Below are 17335 nucleotides of genomic sequence, written 5' to 3' on the forward strand. Positions count from 1 at the left end.
CCACTCTCCCCTCCACCCCCCTCCGTATTCACCAACAACCCGCGCCTAGTAAAAACATAAACCACCGAATCCACCAGCCCCGACAACGCCATCAAACACCCGGCAACCGCAAAATACGCCCGACTGGGCACCACATGCCGCGCCGTACTCATCCGCCCCGCCGCAAGCGGCAGCGACAGCACCACATACGACAGCGGATACACGACCATGTAGACGACGACGCGGTTGAGGCGGCGCAGGGCCTGCGCTTCGCGCGGCGAGCGGTTGTAGGCGTGCGTTTTGGTTTTGAGTTTCGCCTGCCTCATCCGGCGGCGTAGGTAGAGGGTTATCGTCGCGTAGAGGAGGAGCGTGAGGAGTTCGGAGAGGAAGATCCAGATGTAGTGGGCCCAGAGGCGGGTGGATTCGTGGGTCGGGCTTAGCCAGCACTGTTTTGATAGAACCTCGTTAGTTGTAAAGAGCAGAGAGAGAGAGAGAGAGAGAGAGAGAGAGAGATGGGAAAGGGAAGGGGAAGGGGACAAACCCAGCCGGCTTCGGAGATCACAAAGGTGTCTTTTGTGTATAGTCCTACGGGGATGAATCCTAGGATCAGGATGAAGATCCAGAGGGCGATGACACAGGCGACGAAAGTGTGGTAGGGGAGTTGGCGGCCGCGGAGGACGACCGCGCCGGTGTGGATTGCGATTGCGATGACGAAGAGCCCGCTGCCTGGGTCGGCGGTTTGGATCCACCAGCCTTGGAGCACGCATGCTGCGCTCGGGTACCAGATCTCTTTCTTGACGGCCCAGTGCAGGCAGAGCATGAAGGCGGTTGCTTGCTGCATGTCGACGAGGAGGAGGTTGTAGATGAGGACGACGTATTGGTTGCGCCAGAGCGGGCGGGAGTAGTAGCGGGAGCTGAAGAGGAGGCGGTGGGTGAGGAAGAGGAAGAGGGTTGCGGTTGTGAGGAGGGAGAGCAGGCCGCAGATGCCCATGGCGATGAAGCCGGCTCTCTCGCTGCCTGTTACGGGCTCGTGCGGTGGTGGTGGTGGGTGGTCATCGCGGGTTTGGAGGTGTGAATGTGGCCCTGGGTGTGGTGGGTTGGAGAGGAAGTAGAGGGTTCGAATCAGAGCGGCCATGGTCCGTCTCTTCTCTCACCCCGGCCTTTGTTGAGCCATGTGGCAGTTCGGATTGAGGGACAAGCTTTGTGCGGAGATGGCGAGGGGCTGGCTCTTATTCTTAAAGAGAGTTCAGCCTCGATCTGCGGGAGACTGCGAGATTTAACGCCGTTCTAGCTGTGTTCCATGAATCTAAAAAGATTAAAAATTGGGGGCGATTGGGCAAGGAGCTCCACAATTGGATTAGTGGATGCACTTGGCTGGGTCCGGCCAATTTTGCTGTGGCGAGAGACTCGAGAGAATGGCCTGGGCTATTACCGCTTCATCGCGTAGAAATATCTCTATTTCCTGTAGTTATATCGGTCTATGGCTTTCGTATCATGGTTATCTGTACGATGCATGCACCTGCACCACCCCAAGGAATACAGGAACTGCCTGCATCGACGATCGAGATCGAAGTGATCGTATGATATCCCGAAATAGGAAAACAGACTGGCACCAATGCAGCTAGCTCGGAGCTTAATCGACTCCACATGGCTCTTCTCTTACGTACTAGTAGTCTAGTAATCTACTAGGAAAGTGAGGCACTGGCAGGCTGCAGCTAACTGTTCGGTGGGTACACCGTCAGCTGCTGCTTCCTAGAAATACTGAGCTGGATGGCCACTCCTCCCGCCGTGGCCGCCTTCCGGTTGTCCTGAACGGAAGCGTACAGGCTCGCCGCGAGATTGTCAACAAGCAGAGTCCGAGTATCCTCCAGACCAGGCTCTGTTCCCCAAAGATATACAACTCCCGGGCCAGAGAGAGTGTCGGGTGACGAATCATGCTGCTTGGTACGAGTCCAGCGATATGTCCTAGTGGGCTCATCAGAGTCTGGAACAGAGCCATCGCCTGGCTTGAACGAGATGGTAACCTGGTTCTCGTCAAGCCTCTCGCCCACGCTAAAGGATCGTTGGTATCCAGGCTGCGTGAAGGTCACTCGATAGGAATCCGAGCTAGGCGGCTCACTCAACAGACAGAGCAGTATTCCTGGGCCGATAACTTCATGCCGGACAACTGCACACGTTGGCGTTTCGGTCGCAGACTCAATAGTAACATTCATATCGGGGGACTGCTCTACCACAGTGGATCGCAGGAGGAAACCGTATGCAGGGACTTTGGACTCTCCATGCTGCGTCCGAGCATACTGTTGAATAGCCTTATGCAGGATATCTCGCGCACGATCAAAATCCCTCTCAACGTGGTTTGCAAGACTAAGAGCGCCATCTATCAGAGCATGCGTCCAGTTTCTATCAACGTGGAAAAAGCGCAGGCTCTCCTGTGGTAGTGCTGACGGGTCTGTCAAGAGGTAATGCGCAGGGACTGGACGGAGGGAAAGCAGGTTGAAGACGAATTGACGCACAGTTGTCCAGTCTTCTGACTCGGGTAATATATCTCTTTCCTCGCCCGCTTCGTCTGTGATAGAGTGAGAGGCAGTATGGTCCAACTGAGTCGAGAGAGTACTGTCCTTGATATCATCAGACGGTTTCCAACGGTTTCTCGAAGGCAGGTCAGCAACACCTGGCATCTTTCCCAACCGCTGCATAAGATCGTCCAGGCTCGATTCCCGCTCGCGCATCCTCTGAGTTTGCGGTTGCAAGATTCTCCTGCGCAGCCGGGACAGCGCCGCCGTAAATGCTGGATCAGCTATAGCTAAGCTTCTACCTAGATCCCACGCAGCCGAATATGAGATATCTACCAGGCCAAGCTTCTCGTCCAGTCTCTGCAGCGACGAGCCGTAGTTGGCTTGCGTATTCTCCAGCGTGTACTCGACAGCAACCGGGGCCAGCGGTCCTCTCGTGAAAGCGGCGGTTTCCTCGCCGGTTATTGTGCGCAACCTCACCATTGAGTAACCGTCTTTTAGTCGCTGAATCATCTCAGCAGGCATTGTGCCGTCTGGCAGAGCTCGTCGCAGCATCCCACTTTCGTTCCCGAGATGGTCCATCGATCGGCTGTCATTCTCGCAAGGCACACACCAATGAGCCCAACTGTACAAACTCGGCAGGATGACCCTCTTCTCTGGATCTAGTGGGTACGGCATACCAGCTACGCCCTCGATCGACAGGAGATGCGACACCAGCATAGATGGTGCCTTGCAGTTTGGAGGTCCTGTCCGGTGGGAGATAACAATTCCAAGATCGCGATCAGACATTTCACTCCGTGTACTGCTTTTGCTTTCCCGATCACGCCTCACATGCGCAAGAAGGGCGTAGCGCGAAGGGTCGCAGAATTGCTGACCCTGTTTTGGGGCCCCGTTGAGGTCGTATGCTGTAACGAGGCTTGTGAATAGGGCGCCCGGAATAGCGATCACGCTGGTTTTTGGTTCGGTGGTGTCGTCCGTGCCAACATGTCTCAATACTGGAGCTATCGCTTGAGAGGAGTTTATCCGGAGCATGTCGTCGATATTAATCTCGACTGCCATTGTCGGAGACTGCATACGCTTTTCGGAGGGATTTGAAGGCGCCGGGAAGATGCTTTTAGGCCCGTTGAGTGCTGCCTCCGTAAGGCGTAATTCCTCTAACTCAAAGGTAAGGCATATCAGCCATGGTACGCGATTGAGCAGCGCAGTAGACTCAATGCTAGCTGCATACTCCCAAAGTAGAGCGGCATCGTTCAAGACAACATGCGGTAAACAGGTAACAGGCGCGCTCGCACCGTCGGCGGGAAAGGTGGAGTGGATGGAATCAGGCGGCAGGGTGAATCTGGGGGTAAGGACATTGATTCTTTGCGTTTCTGTGTCGGAACTATCCATGCTCGTAGAGGTGGAGAGTGCACTCTGCTGGATTGGCACGTCGTACGTGCCTGCTTTCTGCATCGCTCGTCGGTAGCTAGAGTTGTTACTCTGCGACTCGACAGCTGAACAGTTGGAGACTGTGGAGAATAAGTACTCGTTGGAGTGCAGCGCAACCCAATCGGCTGATATGCCCTAATTCATGCGGAGCTCCATGTTTCCTTGCCCTGCACTGCAGCATGGCAGCTGAAAAGGATGGTAGGTAATATTAGGCGACAAGTGGCAAATGTTTTCCTACTGGTTATTGAAGCGGCTGTTCTAGATAGAGGTAGCTGTATAGTGGCGATTCCTTCTTTGACCAGTCTCTTTCCTCGCTCTCGCCTATTATGAACGTAAATAAGGCTTACTACACCTTTTCCTAGGTCTGACACTTGCACCTCAGCCATATCATCAGGTACAGGGACACAGGCCTATATAGCGGTCTGTATGCTATCAATAGGGCCTTGAGAGACTATCAGACAGCATGTTGCACTCGAAAAGACGGTCTAAGAGGTGCCGTAAACCAACTGATATAAGACATTGGTGGTCGGTTTAGAGAGTGCTCGCACGGCAAGATGGCGCATTACTTGGAGTGATCTCGCTATAACAGCGCTTGCCAATTGCTACCGCTCAAGAATTAATAGCAGACCTGCCTGGTTGCTATGCATGAACTACCAAGTACACCATTCGATCAACACCACTCATAAACTCCATCCTACTTCGACCCCCCCACCTCAACAGCCACAACATCCTCCTCATCCCCCTTCTTCCCTCCCCCCCTCTCCTCCTCCTTGACAACAACCCCCTGGATCTCCGTAATCCTCGCCCCCACACCAACAGTCCTATACCCCTCAAACCTCCAAGCCTTAACCCCCGCCTGAAACATCTCATCCAGCTCCTCAAAGCTCCTCCCCGACGCCTCCGGCAAACAAAACCAGATAAACGCCACCGCAATCACCGAGAACGACCCATACACAAACCCAACTTTACTCCCGAGATTCCCCGGCTCATTCTGCACAAACGGATTCACGTAGCTGATCACCAGCACCGCGAGGAAACTGCACGACGTCGCGATGCTGATTGTGCGCTCGCGCAGCTGCAGCGTCGGCATCTCCGAGGTTACGATCCATACGCACGCGCCCCACCCCAGCGAATTGAAGACCATCCACAGCAGCACACACGCAAGATTCACCTGCACGACAGACTGGGTATCTGGTCCCCAAGCCGACAACCCGGAACTCAACCAGAGGGTAACCCAGTTCCCGATCGAGCAGGCGAGCATGAGCGGGCGGCGGCCAAGCCGGTCTATGAGAACCAGCCCGATCAGCACGCCACCCAGCCCGCACGCCACGCGGCCCATCTGCGCCTGTAGCGGATCCTGAATGCCCAGCTGCGCCATGTAGATGACCGAGTAGCCCGAGAAGAAGGAGTTCCCCTGCAGCTGCTGCAGGACCTGGGTGGTGGCGGCGATGAAGGTGCGGCGGCCGTTGGAGCCGACGAAGCAGTCCCTGTAGCTTGTTGCGCGGTGGTGGGTGCGCTGTTCGTCGATGGCGGATTCGAGGAGGGAGAGCTCGGTTTCGACGTCAAGGGTGCTTGTTGCGCCGGCGCGGATGTAGAGGAGGGCGGTGCGGGCTTCGTCGCGCTTCCCGCGCTGCAGGAGCCAGCGCGGAGACTCGGGGAAGAAGAAGACGGCGCCGAGGAGGAGGAGCGGGATGAAAACTTGCACGAGCATGACGACGCGGAAGGCCCATTGGCTGTCCGGGGTGTTGGTGAAGGTGTTGCGGCTGCCGAAGACGGTGCATGTTGCGAGCAGGACGCCGATGAATTGCCAGAATTGGTAGAAGCCGACGAGGGTGCCGCGGATGGCTGGGGGGGCGAGCTCGGCCATGTATGCTGGGATCACGTTTGCTTCGATGCCCTGGGTGGAGTTAGTGGTGGTGTCTTGAGGGGAGTGTGGGTGGCATACCATGGAGATGGCGTTGACCATGCGTCCGGCCATGACGGCCCAGTAACTCTTGATGGCGTTCTGGATGACCATGCCCACGAGGGCGATGGCGACGAGGAGGACGATACTCCATTTCCGGCCGAGCTTGTTGCCGCATGCTCCGGCGATCATGCAGCCGATGACGAGGCCGGCATTGGCGGTGCCTGTTCCTGCGGACTGCCAGGTCGAGGGGATGGATTCAGAGCCGGGAGGAGCGTAGTAGCTGATGAAGGCTTCCAATGGGAGAACGCAGGCCCACCAGCCATTATCGAAACCGAAGTTGAGAGCTCCAAGCTGACTTGTTAGAGTAGATCTGACTGAAACAGGAGGGACTTACCGAGATAAAGATGTACAGGGTCAAAAGACGAGGGGTGAAGGGGAGAGCCCCCACCTCTTTCTTGAACTTCTTGATCGTGGCAAGCATGATTCCGCAGTTGTGTATAGAGAGAAGAAGGGGAGGAGTCAACGAGCTTTAAGAGCCACCTTATCAATATGCTTTATCTTTGGCATGATTGGTATCTCTACCCCAGTCTCCACTGCTACCCCGGAGTAGTTTAACCTCGATAGCTGCTGATAGTCATCTTCTCCAACTACTTGCGCCGCGGCCAGCTTGCGCCGCGCGGTCTTTGCGCCGCAGATCGTCGTCTCCAACTCCAAGAATCCGCGGCGAAAACAGTGTCAGGTCTTGCCACTACGAGGAGCTCGATATAAGAAGGTAAACAGTAATGACTGAGGCAGCTGCTGTGTAACAAACTCATTCAGTATGTCTACCACTACAACGACCTTCACCGAGATCAAGGCCGCACGCGATGTCCCTCAGCCCGTGCGTCTAGACGAGCGCTTCGCGGCACTAAAGAAGGAGATCATCAAGCCAGAGCACAGGGCCGCCGTTGAAGCCTCCTACAAGCGTCTCAAAGCAGCGCTCGCCGAGGAAGTCGAGCGCATCGACCGTCTCCAGCAAGATGCCATCCCAGAAATTCCCTGGGCAGAGATCAAAGCCAATGGTACGACCCTCACCAGACTGTCTCATCCCAACTAACCCTCTAGGCGGCCGCATCCCAACCGAAATGGCCACCCGCGCCAAAGAAGCCGGCTGCCTCCTCATTCGCAACGTCGTCTCGCGCGAGCAAGCCCTCTCCTGGAAAGAAGAACTGCGCCAATACACCATCGACCACCGCAAAACCGGCGGCAAGCCCCTCCACAACCCAACCTTCTGGCTAATGTATTGGACGCGCCCACAAGTACAAGCCCGCTCACACCCGGAGATCCTCGCCGCCATGAACGCCGTCACGCACCTCTGGCACGTCTCCGACGCCTCCCTCCCCATCGACCTCGACAGCCAAGTCAACTACGCCGACCGGTTCCGCATCCGCGCCCCAGGCGACACAGAATACACCCTAAAGGCCCACCTCGACTCCTCCGCCATCGAACGCTGGGAAGACCCCGTCTACCGCTCCTGCTACAGGGAGGTCTTCGAAGGCCGCTGGGAAGACTGGGACCCCTGGACCATCGACGCCCGCCCAATGGCCAACGTCGACCTGTACAGGCAGCAGGGCTCGTGCAGTGCCTTTCGCGCTCTGCAGGGGTGGCTCTCCCTGTCCACCTGTTCCCCAGGTGAGGGAACTCTCCGGTTGTTACCGAATCTGAAACTCTCCGTCGCGTACCTCCTCCTCCGCCCGTTCTTCGTGGATAACGACGACGACGTCGTCAACACAGACCACCCGACCTTCCCCGGCGCAACACCGGGAAAGGGCCAGCTGTTCCCAACGACGAAATTCCACCCCCACTTACAACAAGACCGCTCCATCATCTCCGTGCCTACCGTCTACCCGGGAGACTACATGTACTGGCACTGCGACCTGGCGCACGAAGTCGAAGATAAGCATAAAGGGGCGGAAGATAGTTCCGTCTTCTATAACGCGTCTACGCCGCTGTGTCCGTATAACATCGAGAACATGCTGCGCATGCGCGCGAGTTTCCGGGAGAAAGAGCCGCCGCAGGATTTCTTCCTGGATTGCGGGGGACCGTATGAGATGGAGAAGCACCATGCTGATACGGGGGCGAGGGAGGAGAATATTCTTTCAGTGGCTGGGAGGCAGGCATTGGGGTTGCAGGCGTTTGATGTGGAGGGCGAGGGGTTGAGTGAGGGGCAGAGGGTTGTTAGGGAGATGGCGAATGAGGCGATGAAGAGGAGCGATGAGCGCTATACGGCGAGGGCGGTTTTGGGGGATGCATATAGGTCTTGAGCCTAAGGCTGTTGTATGCTTTGTATATAGTTTAGGTCTTCCTACATTGATTTGTTCGTTCTGGCTGCTTTCTGATGATATCTCCAAGAATGCCATAAGCTCACAGAACTCCATACTCGAAGGACTGAAAGTCGACAAACAGATCTAGTCCCTCGCCGCCGCCGAAGAGCTCTGATAGACTCCCAATCCCCATCCCCATTCCCATCCCCATCCCCAGCTCCGTGCCCATTTCAGGCGATCTCGGCCTCGGTGGCACCGCTTCACCACCAGTACCCTCTCCTCCATCTCCCACACCAGCCCTCCCCTCGATAACACTCGCAATCAGCCCCAGCCGCTTCACCGCAAGCTTCGTAACATCGAATGTAACCGAATGCATCTCCAACAGCCCCCGATAGCGGGCGATCTTCTCCGTCCAGAAGACAATCTCCTCGTTATCCGTCGACGAGAGCAACATGCTCACCATGAAACTACCGGCTATCGCGAAATTCGTTCTTGAAAGTGGCGCCCACCAGAACGCACGGAGGTGCGAGACACGCAGATTCGCAATGAAGGAAATCAGCTCCGTGCAGAGCGTCTGTGCTTCCTGCCGGAGAGAAATCAAGCGTGGATCAGCAGGGTCGGAGGTAGAGTGAGTGTTTGTTCGGCGCAGAACAGCCCGGTAGAGAATTATACGCAAGGTCGAGAGGGCGAGGGTTAGAGTTCCTTTGCAGTCAGCATATTTTCATATCCCCATCCAGATACAACAAGGGGAATACCAGTCGGATCTCGTATATGCTCATCCACCTCCTTCATAAACCCCATATCCCTCTCCACCACCTCCTCAATCCTCTTCAGATACCCCTCCAACCGCCCAAAGCCAGCATCAGTATCCCTACCATCTCGACCAACCCCCCTCATAGCCCTCAACGAATAAAACTCCCCCAACAGCTCCCCCAGAATCACCGTAACCCGACACATAGCCACAAACACCGCCCCTCCCACCCCCCCTCCATCTCCCTCAAAATCCCCTACCTCAGGAACCGGAACATCCCACTCCCCCTCAACAACATAACTCGGCCGTCCTCCACCAAGCGCATTCCACTTATCCGCCATATAAACGCCCCACCAAATCCTGACTCTCCGCTTCCTCTCGGATTCTGAAATCGGCCACCCCGTCGGGTCAACGTTTAAGCCTAGTTCGTGCGCCATGCCGACCATCGACCCGATCTGCGGCCAGAGACCCGGGAGGTTCGGCGCGCGGTGCGTTTCCAACGGCCGGTTCGTGAAGAGGAGGGCTGTTTCGAGCGTTGAGAGGCGCGGGGAGCGGGATTGCGCGGTTAGGGTTTGGTGCAGGTAGGTGCGCCAGGGGGGCCAGGAGTATTGGTTTTTCGCAGGCGGTTCAGTTTCAGACGTCGAGGTGATGGTTATGGGCGAGGAAGGAGAAGGCTCGGTAAAGTAGAATGGGGCGGCGAGGCGGCAGATGATGCCTATTAATGCTGGGTTTTCGCGAGCGAGGTGGAGGGGGTCACCGTGGAAGGCGCCTGGGTCAAGGAGTGGGTATGAGGCGTGTACGACTTCGAAGAAGGTTTTTAGGAGGTTCTGCATCGTTTCGCGGGGGTAGTTGGCTGCTGGGACAACGGGTAACCCGTCGTGTCGCGTGTCGAGGTGCGAGTCGGGGACTTCGGAGAAATGCATTGGGATATCGGTTCCGCCGTACATGCGTTTGCATTTCCAGTCCGGGCGGTTGAAGTAGTCACCGGTGAAGTGGCAGTGGCGCAGGATATAAGGGTCTTGGTCGCTGCTGAAGCCGATGAAGAGGGGGGTCCATTCTTCGGCAGTGGGTTCGGATGCTTGGCTCTGGGTTGAGGAGGGGGATTCAGCTGGAGGCTGCGGCTGTGGCTGGCGCCGTCGGATGTTTGGCTTTGAGTTGTAGGTGCAGGTTGTTGAGCGCAGGGTGCAGAGGGAGCATGCTGGGCTGTTGGCTTCACGCACGCAGCAGATCTTGCGCCGGCGGCAGGCGTCGCAGCTGGGCGTATCAGTATCTTGCCGGAGGTAAAGTGAGAGACTTACGGGCGCTGCTTCCGTGATCTGTAGACTCTTCTTGGGGATGAGGCGTCCATTTCGACTCTGGATTGTGGTTATCTTGTCGGACTGCGGGGGCAGGGGTTTAATAGGGTTGGTCCTCCGGTTACTCCAACTACCCCGCTTGATAGCATATATAGCCTTTATTATTGGAGAATGAGGTGCTCTATCTGAAGGATCATCGACCTGCGAAATAGGTTAGAGTGTTGGAGTTGGGTTCCAGTTAGGGTCCAAGCTGGAAGATCTGCTATATAGAAGCAACTCTGCTGATACTGAGGTTTTTCCGAGATAGTGTATATTCCAACCATATTCCCAGGGTATGGGAGACGCATTGTAGTGTCTGCTTGCTTGCGAGGAGCTTTGTAAAGGGAGGATTGCCGCTCAGTAAGTGCTTGTTGCAACAGAGAGAACCTGCAGCTGCACCTTTGATGCAGAGACTCTCTGAGTAAAACTGGAGTGTTACTGTTTGCATGACTCTGTAGTCACCACAGAAACATTCCGAATATGAATACAATCCTTCTCCTCTCTCTTTCTTTCTTTCTTTCTTTCTTTCACTACCCATCATCTGGAACTCGCCAGGTATCTCTACTGTCAACCGTCACCTCCAGTGTACTTACCTCCCGCACAGGTACCCTCCTCATCAGATCAATACATACTCATTCGAAAACACTAACAGTTCCAAGACTCGCCCCTCAAGATGGCGCGCAAGAAAACTTTCTCAATGCAGCCCTATCTCCACGCTGACGTCGCCGACCTCCTGGAATCCACACACCCGGAGCTCGACTTTACTTTCTATCCCCACGATAGCGATGCCGATTGCATCAAGGCCTGCGTCACAAACATCATGGGTTCCTTCGGCTGCTACAACCCCTCTTGTTTTTCCACCGGCTGGGGGAGCAAGAAAATTGCCGTTACCATCCGCCTGTACGAGGGAGAGGAATACAATGTCCGGGTTTACCACCAGCGCTGCATGAAGTGCAACTTTCTCGGCAGGCCAAAGTTGGACGCTGAGTGTTATGCTGAGCGTGTGGTGTACTGGTTGAAGAAGTGGAGTGGAGTGCATGTCAAGCATCCTGGCGGTCATGGAAAGAGCAAGAAGCCTCATCAGAAGAGGTTTTGTGAGGGGTGCAAGGTCGGTTGTTGTATTGGATAGACATGTATCTAATAGAGATAGACAGACTTGTTTTCTTGGAGGGCATATCTATGTCGCCTGCTGAGTTCTTGACTGCATGACTTGTTAGACACCAAGACAAATAGAAACAAGACTTCACAATCCAGTGTGCCTTGTGTTTACTGTGAAACTTGCTCATCTGCTGCGTTAAGCCCTCCCACAGTCTGCTCTTCCTCTACCTTTCCTGCTTTCTCTCTCCTTTCTTTCTTTCTTTCTTTCTTTCTTTCCTCTACCACCACCACCACCACAAATCTATCACAACCAACACCAACCGCAACCATGACTCTCAATCTCCTCCTCCTCACCCTGCTACTCGCAGTAATCTTCTGGCTCGCCATCAGCGCCAAACAGAACACCCCCAAAACCTCCTCCATGCACCCGGACCACCACGCCTCCATCTCCACCGGCCTCGCCAGCAACACCCCGACCCTAAACTTCACCTTCCACCCCATCGACACCGACACCGACTGCATCCACACCTACGACACCTCCATCATGGGCCTCTTCGTCTGCCTGAACCCGGACTGCGGCTGGCGCTGGTCCAGCAGGAAAGTTACCATCACCATCCGCATGTATCCCGGGATGAAGTACAACGCGAGGGTTTATCACCAGCGGTGCAGGATCTGTCGCTGGGTGGCGCAGCCTAGGCTCGACCGGTCGTATACGCAGCGGGTGGTTTATCGGCTGAGGAAGTGGAGTGGCATTAGGGATGTGGCGGTGCCGGATTATGAGGAGTGCTTTGATGGGCATCCGGTTGGAAAGGGAGAGCATGATAGGGAGTTGTGTGAGGGGTGCAAGGCTGGTCGTTGTGACTGAGAAACGCCGATGCTGAGCTATGGACGGTGTGATGTATTTCTGGAGACAACAGTGCTTTATTTGGTAAGATCCTCGTTTGCAATATCTACAAAGCTCATATCTTCCTGCTGCAGTCATCTCAGAGTACGCGAAGATACGACCTCGGATCTCCAACACATTCTTGTTTCAATTGCGGGTATTTGGCATACGCTGGTCTATCTGTCTAGGTTCTTTTCAAGATTCAGATATTGAATGCTACAAGAGCTATCGCTCCATTATCCAAGACTACATTTACTACTTCTCTCCCAGCAACGCCTCGACCTCCTTCAGAATGCCCACACACTTCTCCTCCCTCAGCCTTCTACAAACCAGCTGCACCCCCACCGGCGCATTCGCAAACACCTCCGGCCCCGTATAGACCTCCTTCATCTCCTTATCCCCCCAATCGTATGGAAACCGCTCCTCTTCAATCCTCTCATATACCTCCCCCTCGTACCACTCCCTACTCGCAACATCCTTCTCCAAATCCACCGTAGTGACCGGCACACTCCCCGTGACATAATCCAGCATGTTATAGATCCCCGCATACGCATTTGAGATGTATTTCCCATGCGGCGGTGCCGGATGCGCCACCGCCGGTGCAAGGATTGTGTCGAGACCATACCTCGTCCAGAGCGAGTTATACTCCCGCGCAATCGCCGCGCGCTCTTTATGGTTCGCAAAGACCTCATGCGTCGTCAGCAACGACGCCGCACTCCCCGTCGCCGTCCGCGGAACAACCGGCTCGCCAGAAGCATCAATATGCCTCATAATCCCAACCCCACCACCCTGCACATTCGCCTTCATCACACACGACGTCCCCCTCCGATGCAACCTCTTAATCTCCTCCGCAGGCAAGTCAACAACCGTATGTCCAGCCCTCCGCAACACCTCCACCACGACCCCCACAGCCCTCGTCACCGGCGGCGTCGGCTTCACCACCCCATCATCCCAAACAACCCCAACCACCAACCGCCCCTTCACCCTCTCCGCGGCCTCCCCATCCCAAGCCATCGGCACAACATTGAAATCCCACTCCCAAACCCTCCCCTCCAACTGCGCCGCAATCCACATCTCACACCCGGACACACTCCGACCCACCGGCCCCAACCCAGCATTCGTACTCTCATTCCCATCCCCCGGACTCTCAATCCCCATCGTCCCAATCCGTCCCTTCGAACACTTCACCCCCCACAGCCCACAGAAAGCAGCCGGAAACCGAATACTCCCGCCCCCATCCGTCGCAGACCCAATGATCGACCCCAGCGCACCGACAAGCGCCGCCTCCCCGCCAGACGACCCACCAGCCGATAAAGAAGCGTTAAACGGGTTCCCCGTCGTCCCGAAGACATTGTTTATCGACTCGACCATCAGATGACCCTGCGAGACATTCGTCTTCGCGTAGAGCACCCCGCCGGCAGAGAGGATGTTCTTGACAACACTCGAGTCTTCAGTTGAGATATTCGGGATCCATGAGACGAGCCCCGCTGTCGCGTGCACGCCCTTCACGGCGAAGAGATCTTTAAGCGAGATTGGGATGCCGTGGAGACTGCCGATTGTTTTTCCTGTTCTTTCGAGGTACTCATCCAAATACCGGGCTCGTTCGAGCCCCTCGTCATACAGGATCTCCGTAAGGCAGTTTATTGTTTGCTGGGCTATCGATGCGCGTTTCGTGTATGCCGTTAAAACGTCGACGGCGGTGTATGTTCTCTCTGCGATTCGATCGCGTAATACGGCTGCGTCGTTGATGGAGGTGATTTCGATGTCGAGATCCGTTAGGATTCCGCATTCCAGAACCTCGGGGGAAGAAGGCAGGAGGGTGCCCTCTGCTGCTCGTTTGGCGAGGTGAGGCGGGAGGAGGTGGGATTGGGGGATCTTGGAGTCGCGGGTTTGGCGCTTCGTGGTTGCCGCGGAGTGCCAGTCTGGGATTGCGTAGGGGGGTGGCATTTTCTTTCTCGATTTGATTCGGTGCTGGGTAGCGTTGGATGGGGTAAAGTGAAGTAGGCGTGTGAGGGGTGTTTTGTCCTTATACGTTTTGGGGATTTGGAGGTGGAGATGTTGGAGGTGGATATGCGCTGCGGCGCAAGTTGCCCGCGGGTTAAGCACGGGCAGATTGGTATAAGTTGGTCGAGAGAACTGCAGGGTGGGTCGAGAGATAGGGCAACTTATTTGTTTGATAGTCTGGGCTAGTTTAGGGCTCTAGGTTGGATTAGAATGTCTCCAATCTTTGTAGCCACCGGATAAAGACGGATTTTCAGGTCTTATGCTCCTGGAGATAGACAGATGGCTTCAATTGACGCATGCAAGATTGGTCTATTCATGATCATATCATATATACTCATACCTCATATACAGCCCAGCTCTACTAGCTCCTCCACGGTACGTCCACGCCTAACATATCAGCAACCCTGATCGCCGAGACAATGCACCCCTCCAGCATGACCATTCCATCCCAGCACCACCCGCCAACAAGGTACACGCCACCATCGCCGTTCTTCCAGCTATCCTTCTCACTCCCACTATCCTCCAGCTGCCTCTGAGAGCCGAAAATCCCATTCACAACCCCCCGACTCGCGACACTCCTCAGCACCCTAACAAACCGCGACCTATGCAGCACATTCCCCTCCTCAATCCCCCCCTCAGCCAACGGATACGTCGTGATCAGCATCCCTGATGGATGTTCATGAATCGACTCCGTCCTCGCCGTCCGCGTATCCGTAACCATGTGAATCGCCGCTGAAATCCCACCCACACCATCATACGACTCTGTCTTCGCTCTCCTCCGGAAGCGCGACTGCGCATGCAGATGCGCACTGGTCGTTGAAATCCGCGAGTAATCCCTATGCACGATTGACGACACGCTCGTCGTAGGTATCCCGTTCATTTCCTCCTTCAACGGCGCGAAGATCTTGCCTACCACATCAGGCGTCACGGCGATGATCACCTTGTCGAACTCCTCCTCTCCTTCATTGTCGCCAGTCCATGAAACTTTTACCTTCCCGCCCTCCATGCTCGATACGTCCGTTACCCTCGTCCCGAACCACACGTCAACCCCCTTCGCTAGCTTACTCTCTGCCTGTCGCACGCCGCCCTTGATCGTGTAATGCGGTCTTCGGAACGTCCGTCTCGCGTACGTGACTACATCGACGGCAGGAAAATCCAGCAGCTCGGCGTGCGTGCACGTCGTCACGGCGGACATGAGCGGGAGGAAGTAGCGGGATGTGTAGTAAGTCGGAACCCGGAGACGGGTGAAATACTGGCGGAGCGTTTCGTCAGCGGGAGCAGCACGCAGCAGAGGCGTTTTCTCAGTAGCATTCGACGCTGTCGGTTCTAATGTGGCCGTCGCCGTCCTCGGCGCAACCCAGAAACACGCCATCGTAAAGACCGTATACCAGAATAACAGATACGCGACCTCGACAACCCACCGGATCACACTCATCCCGGGCGGTCGGATCGGCGGGAGAATATGGTTGTTGGAGCTGTGGATGAAATAGACGTCTCCCTCCTCCTTGCCTTTCCCACTCTCTTTCTCCCCAGCAGCTCGAGACGAGTCAGTCGTAGAAAGACTATACACAAACCGCGGCTCCTCGAACCGCACACCGAGATAGCTGTACATCTTCCGCAGGTTATCGTAGTACCCCGCCGCGAACGCGCGCATAGGCAGGTCGACTCGCCGTTCCTCTTCCGCCTCAAACTCATCGCCCTGCTGCTCTTCTTGTTGTTGAGAGAGTTTCTCGTCGGCTGAGCCACCTGTGCTTTCTCCACTGGAATCGTAGCCCGAGTCATCTTTTCGTCTTTGACTTTGACTGTGCCGTCGCTGTCGCTGATTCCGGCGCGGAAGCGTGTAACTCGCCGAGTCAAGCGAAAGGCGTTGTTGCTACCTCTAATCAACCCCATCCTCTGCAGAAGGTAAAAAGAGAGAACAGACATACCATCTCCAAAAGCACAACCTCGAACCGGCCCCCATTCCCATTCCCATTTCCATCTCCATCTGCATTTCCATCCCCATCCTGCTGGCTCTGACTCTGACTCTGACTCTCCCTCTTATCATTCGCCAGCAAATAAGCCGTCACCAGCCCCGCCATCCCAGAGCCCACGATCGCGACGCGCTCTTTCTGTTCATCTTTCCTGCGGTGTTTCGAGGCCATCATCTCTCTCTCTCTTGTCCACAGCGTCGCCGTGTTATAGACAGGAAAAAGAAGGAAAGAAAAGGAAAGAGAACAGAAGTGACGTCCGTCCTCAACACGAACACGACCTCAACGAAAAAGCTCAGATCACCCGCCGATCACGAGTCAGGCCAGCCCAGCAGGCGCAGGCAAAAAAAAAAGCTGGGCGTTTCTTGGAAAGATTGGAAACTGCATAATTCCCTCTACGCTGATTGGTGGCGAGTCAGGGACAGTGCATAAAACTGAATTTTATGAAGATGTGCCACACAGCAGGAAAGGGCTGGACCGCGGTTCGAGAGCGGCAAGGATCCTGCTCGGATTGGGTCGAGCATGTGGCTAGGTAAGGTTCAACTGTCAAGGTCCCTGTATTCACTATCCAATGTTGTGTTCGTCAGAGAGGGGCAGTCAGTTTTAGAGCTGGGATTATTGAGAGGAGAGACGACATCATCAGAATGGAATAAGAATGAATGCAGAGGCAGGGCAGGGAAATGTGGAATGATCTCATCGGGTTGCTTTTGCTTTTTCAGGGAGCACAACTGGAAGCCATCACCCCTTACATACTTGCCTGAGGCATCGAGCTGGGACCGAGAAAGCCGCCAATTCCAGCTCACTCTCTGTCACTTGCTGGTAAGAGTTGAATTCAATTTACAATGTACATCATGGTGGTATTAATAAGAATCGAAAGGATAGAATAGATCGGAGACGAGAAGGGCTGAAGAAACTAGACTCCACCACTGCACTGTGGATCGACCGCTAGAATCAAACTACGCCAGGGTCCTGCTCAACTACGCGAGTACGGCAAGTCTACAGGAAACAAAAGACTATTGTAATCCATCGGATTCAGCTATATACAGTATACACGCTAAGCCTAGCTCAGTTCAATAACTCCTCCCAAGGTCCTCCCAATTCCATCCAGGTATCCCAAAGCCAATTCCAACCCAAACAATTATATCCAGTCCAATAACAAACAGATG

General features: G+C 55.1%; 9 protein-coding genes across 9 annotated transcripts; 3 read left to right on the forward strand and 6 right to left on the reverse strand.

Annotated features, from left to right (window-relative positions):
• BJY04DRAFT_192756 (uncharacterized protein) lies at nucleotides 1-1278 on the reverse strand. Its single transcript, XM_073711819.1, has one exon. The coding sequence runs from the start codon at nucleotides 1112-1114 to the stop codon at nucleotides 416-418; it is 699 nt and encodes a 232-aa protein (XP_073569518.1). The 5' UTR covers nucleotides 1115-1278; the 3' UTR covers nucleotides 1-415.
• Nucleotides 1279-1693: 415 nt separating this feature from the next.
• On the reverse strand, nucleotides 1694-4479 carry BJY04DRAFT_192759 (uncharacterized protein; the record flags this gene model as incomplete). The annotated part of the gene is made up of 1 exon (XM_073711820.1): nucleotides 1694-4479. Exon 1 carries the CDS (start codon nucleotides 3942-3944, stop codon nucleotides 1695-1697), a length of 2250 nt encoding a protein of 749 aa, XP_073569519.1. The 5' UTR covers nucleotides 3945-4479.
• Nucleotides 4480-4614: 135 nt separating this feature from the next.
• Nucleotides 4615-6307, reverse strand: BJY04DRAFT_228890 (general substrate transporter; the record flags this gene model as incomplete). The annotated part of the gene is made up of 3 exons (XM_073718943.1): nucleotides 4615-5817; nucleotides 5866-6177; nucleotides 6221-6307. The coding sequence occupies 3 exons, from the start codon at nucleotides 6305-6307 to the stop codon at nucleotides 4615-4617; spliced, it is 1602 nt and encodes a 533-aa protein (XP_073569520.1).
• A 339-nt stretch (nucleotides 6308-6646) lies between these two features.
• On the forward strand, nucleotides 6647-8129 carry BJY04DRAFT_228891 (uncharacterized protein; the record flags this gene model as incomplete). The annotated part of the gene is made up of 2 exons (XM_073718944.1): nucleotides 6647-6887; nucleotides 6931-8129. The coding sequence occupies 2 exons, from the start codon at nucleotides 6647-6649 to the stop codon at nucleotides 8127-8129; spliced, it is 1440 nt and encodes a 479-aa protein (XP_073569521.1).
• A 100-nt stretch (nucleotides 8130-8229) lies between these two features.
• Nucleotides 8230-10228, reverse strand: BJY04DRAFT_219795 (Zn(II)2Cys6 transcription factor; the record flags this gene model as incomplete). Its single annotated transcript, XM_073716689.1, has 3 exons — nucleotides 8230-8831; nucleotides 8885-10134; nucleotides 10179-10228. The coding sequence occupies 3 exons, from the start codon at nucleotides 10226-10228 to the stop codon at nucleotides 8230-8232; spliced, it is 1902 nt and encodes a 633-aa protein (XP_073569522.1).
• A 659-nt stretch (nucleotides 10229-10887) lies between these two features.
• BJY04DRAFT_219796 (3CxxC-type zinc finger protein) lies at nucleotides 10888-11343 on the forward strand (the record flags this gene model as incomplete). Its single annotated transcript, XM_073716690.1, has 1 exon — nucleotides 10888-11343. The coding sequence occupies one exon, from the start codon at nucleotides 10888-10890 to the stop codon at nucleotides 11341-11343; it is 456 nt and encodes a 151-aa protein (XP_073569523.1).
• Nucleotides 11344-11640: 297 nt separating this feature from the next.
• Nucleotides 11641-12177, forward strand: BJY04DRAFT_219797 (3CxxC-type zinc finger protein; the record flags this gene model as incomplete). Its single annotated transcript, XM_073716691.1, has 1 exon — nucleotides 11641-12177. One exon carries the CDS (start codon nucleotides 11641-11643, stop codon nucleotides 12175-12177), a length of 537 nt encoding a protein of 178 aa, XP_073569524.1.
• Nucleotides 12178-12450: 273 nt separating this feature from the next.
• On the reverse strand, nucleotides 12451-14142 carry BJY04DRAFT_228892 (amidase signature domain-containing protein; the record flags this gene model as incomplete). The annotated part of the gene is made up of 1 exon (XM_073718945.1): nucleotides 12451-14142. One exon carries the CDS (start codon nucleotides 14140-14142, stop codon nucleotides 12451-12453), a length of 1692 nt encoding a protein of 563 aa, XP_073569525.1.
• Nucleotides 14143-14497: 355 nt separating this feature from the next.
• On the reverse strand, nucleotides 14498-16439 carry BJY04DRAFT_192761 (uncharacterized protein). Its single transcript, XM_073711821.1, has 2 exons — nucleotides 16128-16439; nucleotides 14498-16072 (listed from the first exon to the last, which is right to left on the reverse strand). Exons 1-2 carry the CDS (start codon nucleotides 16344-16346, stop codon nucleotides 14561-14563), a joined length of 1731 nt encoding a protein of 576 aa, XP_073569526.1. The 5' UTR covers nucleotides 16347-16439; the 3' UTR covers nucleotides 14498-14560.
• Nucleotides 16440-17335: the final 896 nt, after the last annotated feature.

The sequence above is a fragment of the Aspergillus karnatakaensis genome, assembly GCF_047715665.1.
Source record: "Aspergillus karnatakaensis strain CBS 102800 unplaced genomic scaffold BJY04scaffold_35, whole genome shotgun sequence".
NCBI lineage: Eukaryota > Fungi > Ascomycota > Eurotiomycetes > Eurotiales > Aspergillaceae > Aspergillus > Aspergillus karnatakaensis.